We start from the raw sequence: 21457 nt of genomic DNA, 5'->3' as shown, positions 1-21457 counted from the left end.
AATATAATAGTAGTAAAGGACAGAGTTACCAGAGATGATTGAGGATAATATAATAGTAGTAAAGGACAGAGTTACCAGAGAGAGATGATTGAGGATAATATAATAGTAGTAAAGGACAGAGTTACCAGAGATGATTGAGGATAATATAATAGTAGTAAAGGACAGAGTTACCAGAGATGATTGAGGATAATATAATAGTAGTAAAGGACAGAGTTACCAGAGATGATTGAGGATAATATAATAGTAGTAAAGGACAGAGTTACCAGAGATGATTGAGGATAATATAATAGTAGTAAAGGACAGAGTTACCAGAGATGATTGAGGATAATATAATAGTAGTAAAGGACAGAGTTACCAGAGATGATTGAGGATAATATAATAGTAGTAAAGGACAGAGTTACCAGAGATGATTGAGGATAATATAATAGTAGTAAAGGACAGAGTTACCAGAGATGATTGAGGATAATAAAATAGTAGTAAAGGACAGAGATACCAGAGATGATTGAGGATAATATAATAGTAGTAAAGGACAGAGTTACCAGAGAGAGATGATTGAGGATAATATAATAGTAGTAAAGGACAGAGTTACCAGAGATGATTGAGGATAATATAATAGTAGTAAAGGACAGAGTTACCAGAGATGATTGAGGATAATATAATAGTAGTAAAGGACAGAGTTACCAGAGAGAGATGATTGAGGATAATATAATAGTAGTAAAGGACAGAGATACCAGAGATGATTGAGGATAATATAATAGTAGTAAAGGACAGAGTTACCAGAGATGATTGAGGATAATATAATAGTAGTAAAGGACAGAGTTACCAGAGAGAGATGATTGAGGATAATATAATAGTAGTAAAGGACAGAGTTACCAGAGAGAGATGATTGAGGATAATATAATAGTAGTAAAGGACAGAGTTACCAGAGATGATTGAGGATAATATAATAGTAGTAAAGGACAGAGTTACCAGAGAGAGATGATTGAGGATAATAAAATAGTAGTAAAGGACAGAGTTACCAGAGATGATTGAGGATAATATAATAGTAGTAAAGGACAGAGTTACCAGAGAGATGATTGAGGATAATATAATAGTAGTAAAGGACAGAGTTACCAGAGATGATTGAGGATAATATAATAGTAGTAAAGGACAGAGATACCAGAGATGATTGAGGATAATATAATAGTAGTAAAGGACAGAGTTACCAGAGATGATTGAGGATAATAAAATAGTAGTAAAGGACAGTTACCAGAGAGAGATGATTGAGGATAATATAATAGTAGTAAAGGACAGAGATACCAGAGATGATTGAGGATAATATAATAGTAGTAAAGGACAGAGTTACCAGAGAGAGATGATTGAGGATAATATAATAGTAGTAAAGGACAGAGTTACCAGAGATGATTGAGGATAATATAATAGTAGTAAAGGACAGAGTTACCAGAGATGATTGAGGATAATATAATAGTAGTAAAGGACAGAGTTACCAGAGATGATTGAGGATAATATAATAGTAGTAAAGGACAGAGTTACCAGAGATGATTGAGGATAATATAATAGTAGTAAAGGACAGAGTTACCAGAGATGATTGAGGATAATATAATAGTAGTAAAGGACAGAGTTACCAGAGAAGATGATTGAGGATAATATAATAGTAGTAAAGGAGAAAAGAGGAGAGAGAGAGAAGAGTGCTGACTCACTTGGTCCAGTCACTGAGACCTTGAGCTCTCCGCTGCCGGCTCCCTTGGTGAAGACCTTGAAGTCTGCCACCTCCTTCACCCTCACCCCCTTAGGCTGGAGGCCTCGGCCCGTGGCACGACACGCGTTGGCATTGATGGCTGGAGAGGGAGAGAGAGGGGTGGTTAAGGACAGTGGAACATAGACTGGCCTAACAGTAGGAGCTGACAGGAGCTGGGTCATATTAGTGGCAGCAAGATAGATAGATAGGTAGGTAGGTAGGTAGGTGGTAGGTAGGTAGGTAGGTAGGTAGGTGGGTAGGTGGTGGGTGGGTGGGGTGGTAGGCAGGTGGTAGGTGGGTAGGTAGGTAGGTAGGTAGGTGGGTAGGTAGGTAGGTAGGTGGGTAGGTAGGTGGGTGGGTGGTGGGTGGGTGGGTGGGTGGGTGGGTGGGTGGTAGGTGGGTGGGTGGTAGGTGGGTAGGTGGGTGGGTGGGTGGGTGGGTAGGTGGGTGGGTAGGTAGGTGGTGGGTAGGTGGGTAGGTGGGTGGGTGGTGGTGGGTGGGTGGGTAGGTGGGTAGGTAGGTAGGTGGGTGGGTAGGTGGGTGGGTGGGTGGTGGGGGTAGGTGGGTAGGTGGGTGGGTAGGTGGGTAGGTGGGTGGGTGGGTGGGTGGGGTAGGTAGGTGGGTGGGTAGGTAGGTAGGTAGGTGGGTAGGTAGGTAGGTGGGTAGGTAGGTAGGTAGGTAGGTAGATGGCAGGCAGGCATTCACATACGGTATAACACCATATGCAAACAAGACGCTGCAAAGAATGACTTCTTGAAGGACACAGAACATCATCAGTCAATCAATTCCCATAGGATGCCAGCTATGAACACAATGCAGCATAAGAGGAATAGCACAGTGCTGAATGTAGGACAGTCACATTGTATAATACGCAATCATGTAATGGTCGCAGCATGAGAACATGAATGGCGATTCCAGGCATCAACTGACAAAATGACGTTTCATGGAAGCGCTGATTGCAGGCTTGGCTATACTCATTAGTTTGAAGCAATCAAACCTATGAATGCTAACCCAAGATCAAGGAATCACAGCAAGCAATAAACATTTGACACTGCATTTCGTAATGCAATCTGTGAAGCATTGGCTCACAAAGACTAAAATACCTTCCCTGGATAGTTTCCTACTACAACATTCACTTTGCTACAAAATAGGGCTAGAAATATCTGTCTCCAACATCAAGCTGCCACAGGCGAGGCGGCAGGCGCCCAAGCAAGTCACTCAGATGGTATAGCGTTGCCCCCGTCACAGGAAGCATTCAGGGCATCTGCAAGGCATAGGGCAAATGGCATAGAGTATAGTGCACAGGGACGGTGGGCACGGCTAGCATAACAGCGGGCAAAACGGGCGCAGGCGTCCACCTGGAGGGCCCATACTAACTTGGTCGACCCTTTTTGCCTTTGGGGGTAGGGACACCCCCTTTCTTACCCGCTGGCCCCCTCTCCCCCCTGGGAGAGGTGAAGGCAGACTGGGGGATAATCTGAACTGGAGGAGGACCCACCATAGAGGGAGGAGCTACAAATCACAGACAGGATGTTAATTTAACTTTAACATAGTACACTAACTGGTCTTAGTCGTCGTGACAACCTGTTAGTACCACTGAGGGATCGAGATACTGTAGACTGTGGAACTAGAGAGTGACAGATCAACAACGGAACGACACAATTTTACAACAGTGATTTTTGTAGTGACAGTTGGTTAGCTCAGTGCTAACTCACCCTCTGCGATTTGAACTTTGAAGGGGCTCTTGGGGATCTCCTGACCCGCGAACAGGATGTGGATGGTGTGGGGGCCCTCCAACATGGGTCGGTAGGTGCAACGGAAAACACTGTCCCCCTTGTTTTCCAAGATCAGTTCCACTGTGTCTTTCTTCCCCTCAGGGTCCACAACGACAACGCTCACATCACCATTACCAGCACCTGTACAAGACAACAGGAAGACACCAATCAAAATGCTGTTAATCAACCATGTGATCAAAACAAGGAAATATGGACAAACCATGTGATCAAAACAAGGAAACGTGCATGGATATTGTTGTGGGCCCTCAGAGTAAATGCATAGCCGCAGGAAGTTGTTTGGGGGTTAAACAAAATGTTGCCGGCGCTACAGATGGCTATACCAGTCTGCTAATACAGGACTAGTAAAGGCTAAGCTACAACACTACAACAAAAATATGTCAATAATTCAGGGGCTGCTGTAGCATCCTCAGTAAATGTTTTGATTCCTTCTAGTTTCTCCAGTTTGGCCAGCAACTGAACGGATCAGTGTTAGTGTGTTTCTTGTCCAACCTTGTTGAAGATCGAACATTGTTGACTTCCCACTCCTTACCTGCAGTGTAGATGTCGAAATAGGTGGGTTTGTTGGCGACATTGCCGGTAGGTTCCAGCCCTGGTCCTCTGGCCTGGACCTTGTTGGGATCACCCATGGCCTTGGCAACGTTCACTGTATAGGGACTCTTGTCAATGTCCTGCCCTGCAAACAGCACTTTTACCTGAGGGAGGAAAACATTCAAATGTTCCTGTAAGTTTCCAATGCTCTAGTGGTACATTGTGACGATGAGACGTGTAGATTGTAAAATAAAGACAAGTCAAGTTAAGTCAAATCAAGTCAAGTCAAGAAAACATATGTAAAGTAATGTACAGTTTTAGTAAAGCGACGTAAAGAATACATAACATAAATCTACACGGGATATTGATGGCAGCAGTTTGTTTACCTTGTGGACACCCTCAACCTTGGGTACGTAAGTGACAGTGTAGGTCCTGTTTTTGTCATTGTTGAAGACCACCGTAGCTTCCTCAGTGTGTCCCTCAGGATCGGTCACATAGACCAGCACCTCAGCCTGACCTGCCTGCAGAGTCTCCACTGTGAACACTGCTGGCTTCAGAACCATGTTTCCATGGGAATCAATACCTACGCGAGGGAGTGGGAGATAGCAAGTTAGATATGTTTGAGTCTATGTATATAAAACAATTAATGATGCTTATCAGTTGCTTGCTTGGGTTACAAATACCCAGAAACATTGTAAAAGTTCCTGGTCGTTCTTAACCCAAACTATGCCATGTTTCTGAAATCCTGGTTGGAAGTTTCCTTCACTGCTTATTGATTCCCAAGAATCCTGCAACCGAGATTCCTGAGAAACATGGGGATTTTGGGAATGTTTCCGGAATTTTGCAACCCAAGTCCTTATTCAACTACACTGCTCAGTGAGCACCCACCAGGTCCGTATGCCTTGGCCTTGTTGGGGTACAGCTGAACGCCTTTAGGTTTGAGGGGAGCGCCAGGCTTCAGCTTAGCCTTGGGGAACTGGGACAGGTAGGTCATCACTGAATGTTCATCCACATCCGGATCTACAATCTCCTCAGGGGCGATCACCTAGGCAACAAGCACAGGGTGTAAGGTTAATACTGTACAACCACAATTGTCTAACTTGACTTAAACCCATTTGCTCCTTGGGGAGAAGAGTTCATAGCACAACTGTTTTCAGACGGACAGGGAGACCGACAGACCGACAGACCGACAGACAGACAGACAGACAGACAGACAGACAGACAGACAGACAGACAGACAGACAGACAGACAGACAGACAGACAGACAGACAGACAGACAGACAGACAGACAGACAGACAGACAGACAGACAGACAGACAGACAGACAGACAGACAGACAGACAGACAGACAGACAGACAGACAGACAGACAGACAGACAGACAGACAGACATGTAATTATTGTTTGTTCTGTATACCAATGTGAAGGCACATTGCATAGATACTATTTATAATGTATTTATAATCTATTCTATTCCATTGTCTCTCTCCTCTTCCTTCTCCCTCCTTCCCTCTGCCATGTTGGTAGTATCAGTCTGGTGTAAAGCTGTCTGTCTATATTTAACCCTGATACAGCAGGACTGTGGCCTCAGTAAGCCATGCAGTCAGGGGATTTAGCCCTGAGCCAAGCCCTCTCCCACACCTCATCTACAGGCCACGGTACAGCCCTCAGCCTGGAGAGAATTCAGCCCCCTAGGCCTGGGAATCCATGGCACACACCCTGCTCAATATACACCCTAGGCCTGCTCAATATTCACCCTAAGGCTATGCCATGTCACCAATGGTCGTTCTTAATCCAGACTATGTACGCTGTGTCAAATAAATAAGTAGAGAAACACCCACAAAAATAGTACAGCTCACAGATTCTGTTTCAGAAGAGAATCTAATAAATCTACACCTTAGAGAATCTAACAAATCTACACCTTAGAGAATCTAATAAATCTACACCTTAGAGAATCTAACAAATCTACACCTTAGAGAATCTAACAAATCTACACCTTAGAGAATCTAATAAATCTACACCTTAGAGAATCTAATAAATCTACACCTTAGAGAATCTAACAAATCTACACCTTAGAGAATCTAACAAATCTACACCTTAGAGAATCTAACAAATCTACACCTTAGAGAATCTAATAAATCTACACCTTAGAGAATCTAATAAATCTACACCTTAGAGAATCTAATAAATCTACACCTTAGAGAATCTAACAAATCTACACCTTAGAGAATCTAATAAATCTACACCTTAGAGAATCTAACAAATCTACACCTTAGAGAATCTAATAAATCTACACCTTAGAGAATCTAATAAATCTACACCTTAGAGAATCTAATAAATCTACACCTTAGAGAATCTAATAAATCTACACCTTAGAGAATCTAATAAATCTACACCTTAGAGAATCTAATAAATCTACACCTTAGAGAATCTAATAAATCTACACCTTAGAGAATCTAACAAATCTACACCTTAGAGAATCTAATAAATCTACACCTTAGAGAATCTAATAAATCTACACCTTAGAGAATCTAACAAATCTACACCTTAGAGAATCTAATAAATCTACACCTTAGAGAATCTAACAAATCTACACCTTAGAGAATCTAATAAATCTACACCTTAGCATCTTAGTATTGAATGTGCATCTAAACACTCCAACAAACACATCATTTACAAACACGTAATTTACAAACACATAATTTACAAACACGTCATTTACAAACACGTCATTTACAAACACGTCATTTACAAACACATCTTGTTAAAGTGTTCACTGAATAACAAACCAAAAGTAATACATTGTAGTATAAAGACCCATTGCTTCTCAGTGCATATTATCCCCAACCAAAACTTCTAGTACACCTCATTCACTGGCTCCACTACATGTGGCTTCAAGGGGCTTTCCCTGGAACTGTCATCCCAGAGTAGTGTGTCTTACCTGGGGCACGCCCAGCCAGTCGTCAGCCTGCTGCATGGCCTCTCTGGCATTCTCCACAGGGTGGTTAGGGTCCCAGGCCTTCCAGTCGGGGCACAGACCTACAGGGAGAGAGAGAAGGAAGAGACAGGAGAGAGGGAGAGGGGGAGGAAGGAGGGAGAGAGGGAAGAGACAGGAGAGAGGGAGAGGGGGAGGAAGAGAGAGAAGGAAGAGACAGGAGAGAGGGAGAGGGGGAGGAAGGAGGGAGAGAGGGAGAGAGGGAGAGAGGGAAGAGACAGGAGAGAGGGGGAGGAAGGAGGGAGAGAGAGAGAGGGAGAGAGGGAAGATACAGGAGAGAAGGAGAGGGGGAGGGAGAGAGGGAAGAGATGGGAGAGGGGGAGGAAAGAGGGAGAGATAGGGGTTTTAGAATGGGATTGGGGTTACGACTGTGCAGAAATATAACAGTGTCCCATCTGGTCACAGAAACAACTTCATCACTACTACCCTACTATTAACTACTACTACTACTACTACTACTAACTACTACTAACACCCTACCACCCAATGTGACCCTGTATTTACCCATGCTGCTCTGCTCCAGTTTGTATAGATAGGTGCATAGATAGCCTTCGATTGAAGGGCTACGAATTTCAAAACAACGAAAGCAACAGACGTATTTGTACTTTCCCTGTCGGGCACGGAAGGCTAAAGCAGACAGGCTTTAGCCCAACGAAATAGACTTACTAGAACGAGCTTTCTCATTCAAGTCAATGTGTCTGTGACAGGTTGACCGGAGTGTGGTTATATTTCTACGTGCTAAAACTGCCGTGTGCTGCTAATGCTTAAAGTGGATTAGCTGTTAGCTGTGCGGTGAGTTCCCTGACACAAAGAGCCAGTCGCTCAACACGAGTCTATTATCTTGTTATTACGGGACACGTCGCGGAGCTGCTGTGTAATATTACTGTAGCGTTACTATGGCAACTTGAAACAATGGGTGTGTATGCATCACATCGTGGTTAATTCACTGTCACCGACAATAACATTCTGATTTAAAAATCACCAACGTTTGGGTGGTGTAAGTTGGATCTTCTGAAAGGACTGCATAACGACAGTAGAACTACCGTAGAAGGAGAACATTCTGTGTTCAAAGTTCCAGGTGATTTCAGCTTTGGACTTAAGCCTAGTCTCCTCCACCCCAAAATATAATATTTCAGGGCTTTATTACATTTCAATTGGACACAGAAGATTATCGTCAGGGATACAGGAGAAATAGTCACAAACAAAGGAGGGGATGACTCTTCTTGTTGTACACCTGTTATCTCCGAATAAACCGACGAGCGGTCAGTCTAGAGAAATGCCTAGCTAACTACATAAGCCTAACTAAGGATTGGACTGGATTTGTCAACTTTCTAAGTGCTGTTAGGGGTTCAATAAAGAACCATGGCCTTGTATGGTCACATCCTCTGTAGCTAGCTGGGTGTAGGAGAGCTGGCTGTAACACATCCCAGGATTTCTAGCCATGTAAACAGTCAACCACAGTGTTCTAGACTCCTCTCTCTATTCTAGAACTCAAAAAGGAGTCTTTCTAAGGCTTCGTGTCAGAGGGTCAGAGTGTGCTGCAACCTCTGGTCAAATTGGAGTGCTTTCAAGTCAACGAGTCATCCTTGTGAATCTTGGCAATCCTGCTCCAAAGCTCATCCTCATGCATTTCCAACACAGAACAGGCTGTTTTTAAACCTCTGCCAAGCATCTAAGCACATGTCCCTTGGCAGATGAAGAGGAATCGTGCCCAAATTTGGCGTTGCTGTGTGTGGAGGCTATAAACACTAAAGCCAGGCTTACGACCTCTGGGCCTGAGAGAGCTCCTTCACTCAGTCAGAGACAGCTGGAAGGGACGTCCTCTGTCTGTCTGTCTCTCTCTCTCTCTCTGTCGATCTCTATCTCTCACTCTCTCTCTCTCTCTCTGTCTGTCGATCTCCACTCTCTCTCTCTCTCTCTGTCTGTCGATCACTCGCTCTCTGTCTGTCGATCTCTCTCTCTCGATCTCTCTCTCTCTCTCTCTCTGTCTGTCGATTTCTCTCTCAATCTCTCTCTCTCTCTGTCTGTCGATCTCTCGCTCTCTGTCTGTCGATCTCTCTGTCTGTCTGTCTGTCTGTCTGTCTGTCTGTCTGTCTGTCTGTCTGTCTGTCTGTCTGTCTGTCTGTCTGTCTGTCTGTCTGTCTGTCACTGTCTCTCTCTGTCTCTCTCCGTCTCTCTCTCTGGGTCAACAGGACCACTGAGGCCTACTGACCCCGCCAGGCTGTGTAACTGATACCATGATGCCATATCAAATACAATAACTGACTCATAGTTGACCCTGACATCTCACCACAGTAACTCATAGTTGACCCCTGACCTCTCACCACAGTAACTCATATCTGACCCCTGATCTCTCACCACAGTAACTCATATCTGACCCCTGACCTCTCACCACAGTAACTCATAGCTGACCCCTGACCTCTCACCACAGTAACTCATATCTGACCCCTGACCTCTCACCACAGTATCTCATAGTTGACCCCTGACCTCTCACCACAGTAACTCATAGCTGACCCCTGAACTTACCATGGCTCCCAGGGCCTCAAACTAAACTGTTCCTGAGTCAGTTCTTACCAGGGGCACAGTTGTCTACCAGGGCTCCCAGGGCCTTGCCATCCCTCCAGTCGCGGTGGAAGTTGTTGATTGGTAGCTCAGGCACCTTGTTCTGGATCCATCCCAGCAGCCTCTGCTTGGGGGTCAGTTTCTTAGCCTCCTCGTCATCCTCGTCCTCCCACATGGGCATGGAGATGGAGTAGTGCAGGATCAGAGTCCAGATCAGACCTAGGATCAGTTTCAGATTACCGTCCACGATGGCCTTGGAGTCTGGAGGGGAGAGGAATACAGATCCAGGGTCAGATTTAGCTTCCTATCCATGATTGACTTAATGTCTACGAGTGGAGGAGGAAGAGAGAGAGACATTTTAAATGTCTTTATTATTTTGGAACTTTTGTAAGTGTAATGTTTACTGTAAATGTTTTATTGTTTATTTCACTTTCGTTTATTATCTATTTCACTGGCTTTGGCAATGTAAACATATGTTTCCCATGCCAATAAAGCCCTAAAATTGGAATTGAATTGAATTGAGAGAGAGAGAGAGAGAGAGAGAGAGAGAGAGAGAGAGAGAGAGAGAGAGAGAGAGAGGGAGAGAGAGAGAGAGAGAGAGAGAGAGAGAGAGAGAGAGAGAGAGAGAGAGAGAGAGAGAGAGAGAGAGAGAGAGAGAGAGAGAGAGAGAGAGAGAGGGAGAGAGGACACAAGAGGGAAATCTAAAGTGTTTTGTGTCTGTTAAGGTCTTCAAGAGAGAGTTCAATTCCACTACAGGTACTAGGCTACACAATAACTGACTGGTCAGGAGAGTGACCGAGTATCTGTGGTATTCCCTGGACAGACGGACAGACGGACAGGCAGGCAGGCAGGCAGGCAGACCAGCATGGACAAGAACAGATCAACAGCTGAGAACATATGTTGAAATGGAATCCTTAGTAAGTCAACAGCACTTGGATTTAAATTGCTTTGAAAGCACTTTAGTAACAGTGACCTTCAGTATGAGATAAATCAATGAAGAAGCACTAAGTAACAGACAATAAAGTATAGCTAAAAACTTAACCAGTGTATTCTTAGAGTAGTCATCTCAACTTAAACCAAACAGTAACATAATAACATCCTTCATTGGTTTAGAGTAGACAGTCATGTGACTTGTCTATCTCTGACTCTAATATCTATTTATTGTACTGTGGGTCAGTGAGCTCTGGTACTGGACACTACAGTGTAGCGTGATGACTGTTTGATGAGGACCATTGGACTGACTGGCATGGCCAGGTGGTGTGGTGGTAATGGCGTCTCAGGCTTTGTGGACGGCTGTATGCCATGTGGTCATACGGTCAACGGACAAACAGAGTGCCAGTGAAACAGGTGTTTTTTTTACTATCGTCATTCCTCAGTGTCAATTCATTGAGTATTTGTAGGTTGCTGTGACAACACAGAAAAGTGATTTAAAGGTTTGTGTTCACCCTGTGTTGTTGACTGTTCACCCAGAGCTTGGTGTTGCTGTGTCGAAGCCTGGACAGACAGCAGGCGTCAGGAGAGGAACGACAGCACCACCGTTATCGTGTCATGTTTCTGTCAAAGCTGACAAGGTCGCAGGGATACCGCCTGCCACTCCCCAACTCACACACAGACCTGGGCATTGGGGGGATGACCCCTAACCTCTTTACTGACACTATACTGCAGAACCTTGGGACATTCCTTAGGCGTGAGGTCGATAGCCGAAGAGAGTTCCCTCGTGCATCATGACACACATACACTTGCCGTGCCCTTCACAACCCCCTGCTCAAAGCGGCGGTCACACCGGGAATTTCACCGGGCCGTGTGGAGGGAGAGTAATCAGTCAGCACGGCAGAGAGACAGACAGTCAGGTGTTTAATAACACTTATTGTTAGTGAAATACGAGTCTGGGTTTCTTTTCTCTAGTCCAAAACCTTAATGATGAGATGGTTTAAGTTAACACACTGAACTAACATGCTGAACATAAATGAGAAACATTGAGAGAAATGAAATAAACAGAAATCACCAAGGTCATGGGTCTATCCAGATGTACTTCTATGACTGAGTCCCCTCTTACCTTACAAACACAGACCTACAGACTCCGCTATGGTATATCTATCTCTCTCCATCTAAATCCCTGAAGGAAGGGAGTGCAATGTCCAGGGGTCAGGGTCCAGCTATCTATAACTCAATTACTCCTCCCAGGGCTTAGCTACCGCTGTGGACACAATACCTCCATGCTTATCACTCTTATCCCAAACCAGGACACATGCCCTGAGCCAGCCTAACCCTCCCCTCCACACACAGAGGGATCCCAGAGGATAACCATGCACCTACTGTTAAGCTGGTCTGTATGGGCTATGTAGCCAACTAAACCACCATAGGATATCTGGGACCAGCCTGACAGTCACAATGAAATCAATGACATGACAATGATCATAAGAATTGTTCTACAGTCCTAACATGTCTGGGACCAGGGACTATGGGTGGGGATTTAGTGGCTGTCCACCCCTTTCCTCTCCCCCTAACAAACTTCTGGCATGACTCTTCTGACCTTTAACTGGTGTGATTATGAGGTGTGGAGTGTTTGTAGAGTGAGAGGGGTGTGATGTGTGTGATGTGTGTGATGTGTGTGTGTGTGTGTGTGTGTGTGTGTGTGTGTGTGTGTGTGTGTGTGTGTGTGTGTGTGTGTGTGTGTGTGTGTGTGTGTGTGTGTGTGTGTGTGTGTGTGTGTGTGTGTGTCTTTCTCATTAACACAGTCCTAGTGAATTTCTACCCAGCAGAGCCCAGCCTGACAGTACCACTGTAATAGTCTATGTAAAACACTGTAGATGGACATGAAAGTCCAGGGTGGACGGCGTGTCTTGGCCCTGACATCGTCCAGGGTGGACGGCGTGTCTTGGCTCTGACATCGTCCAGGGTGGACGGCGTGTCTTGGCTCTGACATCGTCCAGGGTGGACGGCGTGTCTTGGCTCTGACATCGTCCAGGGTGGACGGCGTGTCTTGGCTCTAACATCGTCCAGGGTGGACGGCGTGTCTTGGCCCTGACATCGTCCAGGGTGGACGGCGTGTCTTGGCTCTGACATCGTCCAGGGTGGACGGCGTGTCTTGGCTCTAACATCGTCCAGGGTGGACAACGTGTCTTGGCTCTGACATCGTCCAGGGTGGACGACGTGTCTTGGCTCTAACATCGTCCAGGGTGGACAACGTGTCTTGGCTCTGACATCGTCCAGGGTGGACGACGTGTCTTGGCCCTGACATCGTCCAGGGTGGACAACGTGTCTTGGCTCTGACATCGTCCAGGGTGGACGGCGTGTCTTGGCTCTGACATCGTCCAGGGTGGACGACGTGTCTTGGCCCTGACATCGTCCAGGGTGGACGGCGTGTCTTGGCTCTGACATCGTCCAGGGTGGACAACGTGTCTTGGCCCTGACATCGTCCAGGGTGGACGGCGTGTCTTGGACATCAGCCAGTGATCTCAATGGTACCTATGCTGTAAGAGTTTCCATAGAGATGGCTGACCAACGGCCATTTTGTGAAAGCCATGCATCAGACAGTAGAGCACCTGACCAGCTGGGTTGACAGGAGGTGGCATAATACTGTTAGTGTAGATAGATGTATAGACTCAGGCTGAGTCACTCAGCAGAACGATTCAAACGGGTCTCTCTCAATAACATGTGGTCGACAATCTAAGATCTGCTATTGTGAAAAACACATTATTCCCCTGTTCTAGTAAGTATTATGTGACTGATGCCCGGAGTGTTATGTGTATTCATCACAGAGTTATGTGTATTCATCACAGAGAGTTATGTGTATTCATCACAGAGAGTTATGTGTATTCATCACAGAGGGTTATGTGTATTCATCACAGAGAGTTATGTGTATTCATCACAGAGTTATGTGTATTCATCACAGAGAGTTATGTGTATTCATCACAGAGAGTTATGTGTATTCATCACAGAGGGTTATGTGTATTCATCACAGAGGGTTATGTGTATTCATCACAGAGAGTTATGTGTATTCATCACAGAGGGTTATGTGTATTCATCACAGAGAGTTATGTGTATTCATCACAGAGGGTTATGTGTATTCATCACAGAGAGTTATGTGTATTCATCACAGAGGGTTATGTGTATTCATCACAGAGGGTTATGTGTATTCATCACAGAGAGTCATGTGTATTCATCACAGAGGGTTATGTGTATTCATCACAGAGAGTTATGTGTATTCATCACAGAGGGTTATGTGTATTCATCACAGAGAGTCATGTGTATTCATCACAGAGGGTTATGTGTATTCATCACAGAGGGTTATGTGTATTCATCACAGAGAGTCATGTGTATTCATCACAGAGGGTTATGTGTATTCATCACAGAGAGTTATGTGTATTCATCACAGAGGGTTATGTGTATTCATCACAGAGGGTTATGTGTATTCATCACAGAGGGTTATGTGCATGCCATCATAAGGCAAGCCCAAAGATTTTGTGAAATGACACTGACAGTCAATAACTAATTTACAATGTACTAATTAATAATGCATGGTTTCATGTATCAGTAAAAAAAATAGCTATAATGTTGTAACATTTTGTCAAAATAATGTGCAGCTCTATCCTGTCTGGCCTCTCCAGACTATACACTGGACTCTCATCCTCCCCTTATTCCTATTTCATTTTCTTTCTTTCTCTTTCTTTCTCTCTCCTTTCTCTCTCTCTCTGTCTCCCTCTCTCTCTCTCTGTCTCTCTCTCTCTTTCTCTGTCTCTCTCTCTCTCTCTCTGTCTCTCTCTCTCTCTCTCTCTGTGTCTCTCTGTCTCTCTCTCTCTCTCAAAGATTAATTAAAAACATTCCAACCCCCTATTGTCTTTCTTTCTCTTTCTTTCTCTCTCCTTTCTCTCTCTCTCTGTCTCCCTCTCTCTCTCTATCTGCCTCTCTCTCTCTTTCTCTGTCTCTCTCTCTCTTTTGCTGTTTCTATCTCTCTCTGTCTCTCTCTCTCTCTCTCTGTGTCTCTCTCTCTCTCTGTGTCTCTCTCTCTCTCTCTCAAAGATTAATTAAAAACATTCCAACCCCCTATTCGTCTTTCTTTCTTTGTCTTTCTTTCTCTCTCTCAAAATGAATGAAAAACATTCCAGCCCAAAAGCTCACTTGTCACTTACCAATAGACACCAGCTTGATGTGTTCCCTGTCCAAAAACTCCAGCGCAACGGACACATTTTCCAGTTTCATCTGTCGGAAGTTGGGTCTGGTGTGGTGTTTTTTGTACATCTTTTTCTGGCTCAGAACTTCCAGGAGCCCAATGAGCTTTAAACCGTCGCCAAAATCCTTCTGGAGGTCTGTCACGGTCTTATTGACGCACTTGAGGTGCTCGTTGCACCACCTTGTAAATGTGTTCTGCTGGATCTTCTTCCATGGCGCATCCTCGGCCAGATCTTTCTCCGTAGCCGGCATCTCGTCTTCCTCGTCCCCCTCGAAGTTGTCAGTGCCCTGGTAGAGCTGTGGTGGCTGGCTGTCGTCGTAGTAATGTGTGTTATTGCTCGTCATGTTGGCGGTTTTCCGTGTCCCTTTTTATACAGCAAGTCAGACCGATGTGTGAAGTTATCTGTAAAAAAAAGTTTAGCGTGTCGATGCCAAGCTCGAGCGCTCTTGCTGTGGTAAAAGTTCAAAACTTGGAGAAGAGAGTTTCAACCCAAAAAAAAATGTCCCGGAGACTTTTCGGATGTCCTTGTGAAGAAGCCTCTTCTTGTCAGGACAATGATGAATTGATCCGATTTACAGTCCTTGTTACTGCAATGCAGCCTGTGGCTGGTTTTTAATTGGCAGAGGCTTGACAAATGTAGTCGCTGCCTCTTAATAGATCTGCTCAGAGAACAATGTCGCTTTTTCAAAGATGGGTTCTTCAGTCCAGTTCGCGCTATAGCACCTGAGGAGTAGAGTAGCACTGTAGTTCACTGGAGTCTGTTGGTTAAACTTGAATGGTGTGTGGTGGGCGAGAGTGGGGTATATAAAGATACCCTGGGGGTCACGTCACACCCGTCGTAGACCCCATAGTCATAACTACAATCATAGGCTATTTTCTAATCCATATGGATAACGGGGTGAGTCAGGATTGGCCGTAAAGGATGGTCGGGCAGTGATTGGTGGACCCCCACTCAGAGCAACATTTGTGACAGCGCACTGTATTTTTAGCCACTCCACTTTGGGTGGTGGGAGGCCGGGACTTCTTGGTTGTTGTAAAGTAGCCTTATGATCAGGGCTCGGGATCCTGAATTGTTAAACAATTTAGACAAGAAAAGATAATGACGCGTCCTAAAATCAAGTGGGTTTTAATATGTGACCCATGTCGTTGTGTATGTGACAAATACATTTGATTTGATTTGTGTGTTTATGTTGTTATATCGCCTATTGTTGTTATATCGCCTATTGGCCTTTTGGCCTTTTACCACTTTGTTAATAAATCCTTAAAACATTATTTATTAGTGATGAGATGTCCTACACAGAAGCCTCGTTTACACCTTGAGCTGACATCAATAAATCAGTAGCCTATCTGATCAAGGTTTGTGGTGTAATATTTAAAATGGTATCCATTTATTGTTTCCGCATTGTGACCAAATTAGCTGGTGCCTCCCTGTATGCAAATTATTTCACAGATATTCTTTAAAAAATAATATGAATGTACACTGCCGGTCCATCTACATATTCAAGGGTTTTTCTTTACTTTTACTATTTTCTATATTGAAGAATAACAGTGAAGACGTCAAAACTATTAAATAACACATATGGAATAATTTTGTAACCAAAAAAGTGTTAAACAAATCTAAATATATTTTACATTTGAGATTCTTCAAATTGCCACCCTTTGCCTTGATGACAGCTTTGCACACTCTTGGCATTCTCTCAACCAGCTTCATGAGGTAGTCACCCGGAATGCATTTCAATTAACACGTGTGCCTTCTTAAAAGTTAATTTGTGGAATTTCTTTCCTTTATAATGCGTTTGAGCCAATCAGTTGTGTTGTGACAAGGTAGGGGTGGTATACAGAAGATAGCCCTATCTGGTAAAAGACAAAGTCCATATTATGGCAAGAACAGCTCAAATAAGTAAAGAGAAACGACAGTCCATCATTACTTTAAGACATGAAGGTCAGTCAATACGGAACATTTCAAGAACTTTGAACATTTCTTCAACTGCAGTCGCAAAAACCATCAAGCGCTATGATGAAACTGGCTCTCATGAGGACCGCCACAGGAATGGAAGACCCAGAGTTACCTCTGCTGCAGAGGATAAGTTCATTAGAGTTACCAGCCTCAGAAATTGCAAATAAATGCTTCACAGAGTTCAAGTAACAGACACATTTCAACATCAACTACTCAGATGAGACTGTGTGAATCAGGCCTTCATGGTCGAATTGCTGCAAAGAAACCACTACTAAAGGACACCAATAAAAAGAGTCTTGCTAGGGCCAAGAAACACGAGCAATGGACATTAGACCGGTGGAAATTTGTCCTTTGGCCTGGAGTCCAAATCAGAGATTTTTGGTTCCAACCACCGTGTCTTTGTGAGATGCGGTGTAGGTGAACGGATGATCTCTGCATGTGTATTTCCCACCATAAAGCACAGAGGAGGAGGTGTTATGGTGTGGGGGTGCTTTTCTGGTGACACTGTCTGTGATTTATTTAGAATTCAAGGCACACTTAACCAGCATGGCTACCACAGCATTCTGCAGCGATACGCCATCCCATCTGGTTTGGGCTTAGTGGGACTATCATGTGTTTTTCAACAGGACAATGACCCAACACACCTCCAGGCTGTGTAAGGGCTATTTGACCAAGAAGGAGCGTGATGGAGTGCTGCATCAGATGACCTGGCCTCCACAATCCCCCAACCTCTACCAAATTGAGATGGTTTGGGATGAGTCGGACCACAGAGTGAAGGAAAAGCAACCAACAAGTGCTCAGCATATGTGGGAACTCCTTCAAGACTGTTGGAAAAGCATTCCAGGTGAAGCTGGTTGACAGAATACCAAGAGTGTGCAAAGCTGTCATCAATCTACACCTGTCTAAAGATGTGGGCAAAATCAGAATTTGGACAAGATCAGGACAAAGGGTGGATGTTAGCACCAGGTATAAACAGGGCTTCTGTGTTTAGCCTCTGATGGTTATGTTGTCCTTTTGCCCCTTTTACCACTTTGCTAAATCCTTTTAATAATATTTTAACTGATAGGGATTATCTTTATCTCCGAGAGAGAGAGAGAGAGAGAGAGAGAGAGAGATACAGAGATACAGAGATACAGAGATACAGAGATACAGAGATACAGAGAGAGAGAAAGATTTGGGAAGCTTGATTATGAGCCATGAGGTCATATTGATAGTTGTTCATCGAGCTACGAAAGTCATTGTCATTACGTATGGTTCAGAATTATCTGCCACCTCTCTGTGAAATATGTATTGTCAATAAACAAACTCACAGAGGTCAACAATGCGTTCCTCCATGAAGACTAGTGTCCCTTTCAATGCAGCTCTGCAATTGTTGACCAGAGGTCAAATGACCCCTGACCTCCTCACGGGCAGAGGGAGCTGAGGGAAACTTTGATGTCATATTATGTCATCCCAGGCAAATACCATAAATGCTAACATCAACTCATGATATTTAGACCAGACATTAGTCTGCAAAGTCGGCTGTTGTCTAAGTGACCTACAGCTCTGAGAATGTGGCTGTATGTTGTTATGTTATTAGCCTAAAATAACTTATCAATAACATCATTATAAAAAAGTTGATGTGCCCACATTTGTAGACAGGTGTAGACGATTAACAGGCATTGTGTCTGGATATCAATCTAGCGTAAACAGATCTGGATGGTCAAACCATTTAAATCGTCATTAAACCGACCCTCTAAAATCATTGACAGGTGGCACCATTGACTTATGCCATCAGTGATTGTCTTTAAAATAAAGAAATAAATATTATTTTAAAATAGTATCTGTCAGTTAATTTGTATACAGGGAGGCACCAGCTAATCTGGTCACAATGGGGACACAGTGGGATGGATAAGAGACTCTATATGCAACAAACCTTGAATATTGATTGGATCATATTGATCAGATCACGAAACTCACATGTTAGCGCTTGGTGTAAACTGTCTGATGCTGGGACAGCACTTTTGTGACTATTTTATTGGTTCCATTGTGCCAGACAAACCCAGTTGAAGTATTTTAATTTATTTAAAATACTGTTTGAATCCAGGTCTGACACACACACACACACACACACACACACACACACACAGAGTGTAAGCTATCCTTGACGGGGTAAGCATAGCTAGTAGTGGGCTAAGAATAACTGTGACACATACACAGAGAATGTCCAGGATAACTGTGACACATACACAGAGAACGTCCAGGACAACTGTGACCCATACACAGAGAATGTTCAGGATAACTGTGACACATACACAGAGAATGTTCAGGATAACTGTGACACATACACAGAGAATGTCCAGGATAGTCCTATCCCAGACAGGACACGGGTAGGATTCCTTCTTGTTGTTTTAACACACTTCAGAGAAAATAATACTTTATGTTATATGCTTAATAACTTGTTATAAGCATGTATGAGCCTTTATAACTTCATATTATTTTTAATGCGTTATGTCCCTCCTTGTATACATTTTTCTAACTTTCTTTCCCAACTAGCTCAAAATGGCCTAAACGTAATCAGGATCATTACGACTTGTTTTTTAATGCTTTATCTCTCCAATTTTATGATATCCAATTGCGATGCAATTACGATCTTGTCTCATCGCTGCAAGTCCCCAACGGGCTCGGGAGAGGCGAAACATGACCCGCCAAACCGTGCTCCTTATTAACACCCGCCAGCCGCACCAATGTGTCGGAGGAAACACCGTTCAACTGACGACCGAGGTCAGCCTGCAGGTGCCCGGCCCGCCACAAGGAGTCACTAGAGCGCGATGAGCCAAATAAAGCACCACCGGCCAAACCCGCCCCTAACCCGGACGATGCTGGTCCAATTGTGCGCCGCCCTATGGGACTCCAGGTCACGGCCGGCAGTGACACAGCCTAGAATCGAATCCGGGTCTTAGACTGCAGCGCCACTCGAGGAGACCTACGACGTGATTATTATAAGTAAATGTATCACACAGTGAATATATTCCAGAACATTCCTCAGACACTTGCCCTTGAGTCAGGAGATCATTTCTATATTCACAGTCGATCCAGTATAACTGCCAGTCAGGCTAATTCTGGCCCTTGAGGTTACATACAAACTCAGTAAACGGTGAGTGTTAGTGAAGTCTCTGTGTAATGAGTGTAATATAGAAGACCTCGTCAACAGCCTTGGCACATGCGGAGCCTCCCCTCGTATGTCTGAAATGACCGCCTGGCTGTCAGAGACTTAATGACACTGATATAGAGTCTGCGTCCCACATAGCACACTATTCCCTATTCCCTATTCCCTGGTCATAAGTAGTGGACCATGTAAGTAAGTGTCATTTGGAACGCAGGCATAGAGTTAAGTGCATTGGTTGTTATACGGCCTGTGTAATGTGATGCCGGGAAAAGAGTCGCTCGTCGCTCTGTGTGACACCGACACAGTCGCGCTGGTGATTTCATGAATGGGATTCTTTCTGAAAACCTTAAACGCTCTACCATTACCCATTGGGAAACATTTGGCACATGACGTCTTGGTGACGTTGTCTTCGGGTTGTAATGAGAAGACGTCATATAACCAGAACGCAACAAACTGGTCTCTGTTATAAACAGGAAATATGTATTTTCCTTGATCACATTAACCCTTTAACCGGTATACCAAGAAAATAATATGTGTATGTAACAGCTTAGCTTCCGTCCCTCTCCTCGCCCCTACCTGGGCTCAAACCAGGGACCCTCTGCACACAGACAACAGCCACCCTCGAAGCATCGTTACCCATCGCTCCACAAAAGCCACGGCCCTTGCAGAGCAAGGGGAACAACTACTTCAAGGTCTCAGAGCGAGTGACGTCACCGATTGAAACGGTATTAGCGCGCACCACCGCTAACTAGTTAGCCATTTCACATCGGTTACATGTACTTAGCCTCAATAAAGGCCATAAATGAATAATTTTTGTTTGTATGACTTAAACTGTGATAGATTATGCATTGCAAACATCTCCACCAGCCAATTAAGTTGCCCAATTAGAGTAAACTAATTTTGTATTGGAATTTGCATAGACTTTTAAAATCTTCCAAAAGATAGTATACATTCATTTACATTATGTCTGCTTCGTTTACTTAGAATGGAAGATAGGCATAGATAAATTAGGACTGATATCAAATGTTGATAAAATATGATACATTTGTGTGTAAAAATATGAATATTCAAATGCATGTAAATGTATGTGTTTACAGTTTATATGCTTAGAATACCAGTAAAATGACATGTACTGAATGGTATTGTGAAACATATAGAAGATAACAGGCACCCAGTAAATATTGATATCGATTTGAAAGGCTTTTTGTATTTGCACAGACAAAAATAGCCCAGAACAATATTTCTCTATTGTCCATTATCACCAGCTTTGACTTATTATCAATCAAATGTATTTATAAAGCCCTTTTTACATCAGCTGATGTCATAAAGTGCTATACAGAAACCCAGCCTAAAACCCCAAACAGCAAATAATGCAGATATAGAAACACAGTGGCTGGGAAAAACTCCCTAGAAAGGCAGGAACCTAGGATGAAACCTAGAGAGGAACCAGGCTCTGAGGGGTGGCCAGTCCTCTTCTGGCTGTGCCGGGTAGACCAGAGGAACCAGGCTCTGAGGGGTGGCCAGTCCTCTTCTGGCTGTGCCGGGTAGACCAGAGGAACC

The 21457-nt window shown here is 44.1% G+C and overlaps 1 protein-coding gene across 3 annotated transcripts in view; it reads right to left on the bottom strand.

Moving 5' to 3' along the window:
• LOC106561692 (filamin-C) overlaps positions 1-15580 on the bottom strand; it is a 46960-nt gene extending 31380 nt beyond the window's left edge. Inside the window, exons 1-9 of one of the 3 annotated variants that reach the window (XM_014125898.2) lie at positions 14752-15580; positions 9632-9880; positions 7004-7101; positions 4951-5107; positions 4449-4645; positions 4064-4226; positions 3454-3654; positions 3116-3250; positions 1701-1838 (exon numbers count right to left, since the gene is read on the bottom strand). In XM_014125898.2, coding sequence (XP_013981373.2) covers positions 1701-1838; positions 3116-3250; positions 3454-3654; positions 4064-4226; positions 4449-4645; positions 4951-5107; positions 7004-7101; positions 9632-9880; positions 14752-15136 — 1723 coding nt within the window. In that variant the 5' untranslated portion in view covers positions 15137-15580. The remainder of the gene's footprint in view (positions 1-1700; positions 1839-3115; positions 3251-3453; positions 3655-4063; positions 4227-4448; positions 4646-4950; positions 5108-7003; positions 7102-9631; positions 9881-14751) is intronic. The other 2 variants (XM_014125899.2, XM_014125900.2) reach the window with 2 other exon arrangements.
• Between the last annotated feature and the right edge of the window lie 5877 nt (positions 15581-21457).

The sequence above is a fragment of the Salmo salar genome, chromosome ssa10 (assembly GCF_905237065.1).
Source record: "Salmo salar chromosome ssa10, Ssal_v3.1, whole genome shotgun sequence".
In the NCBI taxonomy this organism is placed as follows: Eukaryota; Metazoa; Chordata; class Actinopteri; order Salmoniformes; family Salmonidae; genus Salmo; species Salmo salar.
This window is presented reverse-complemented; position numbering and strand designations above follow the sequence as displayed.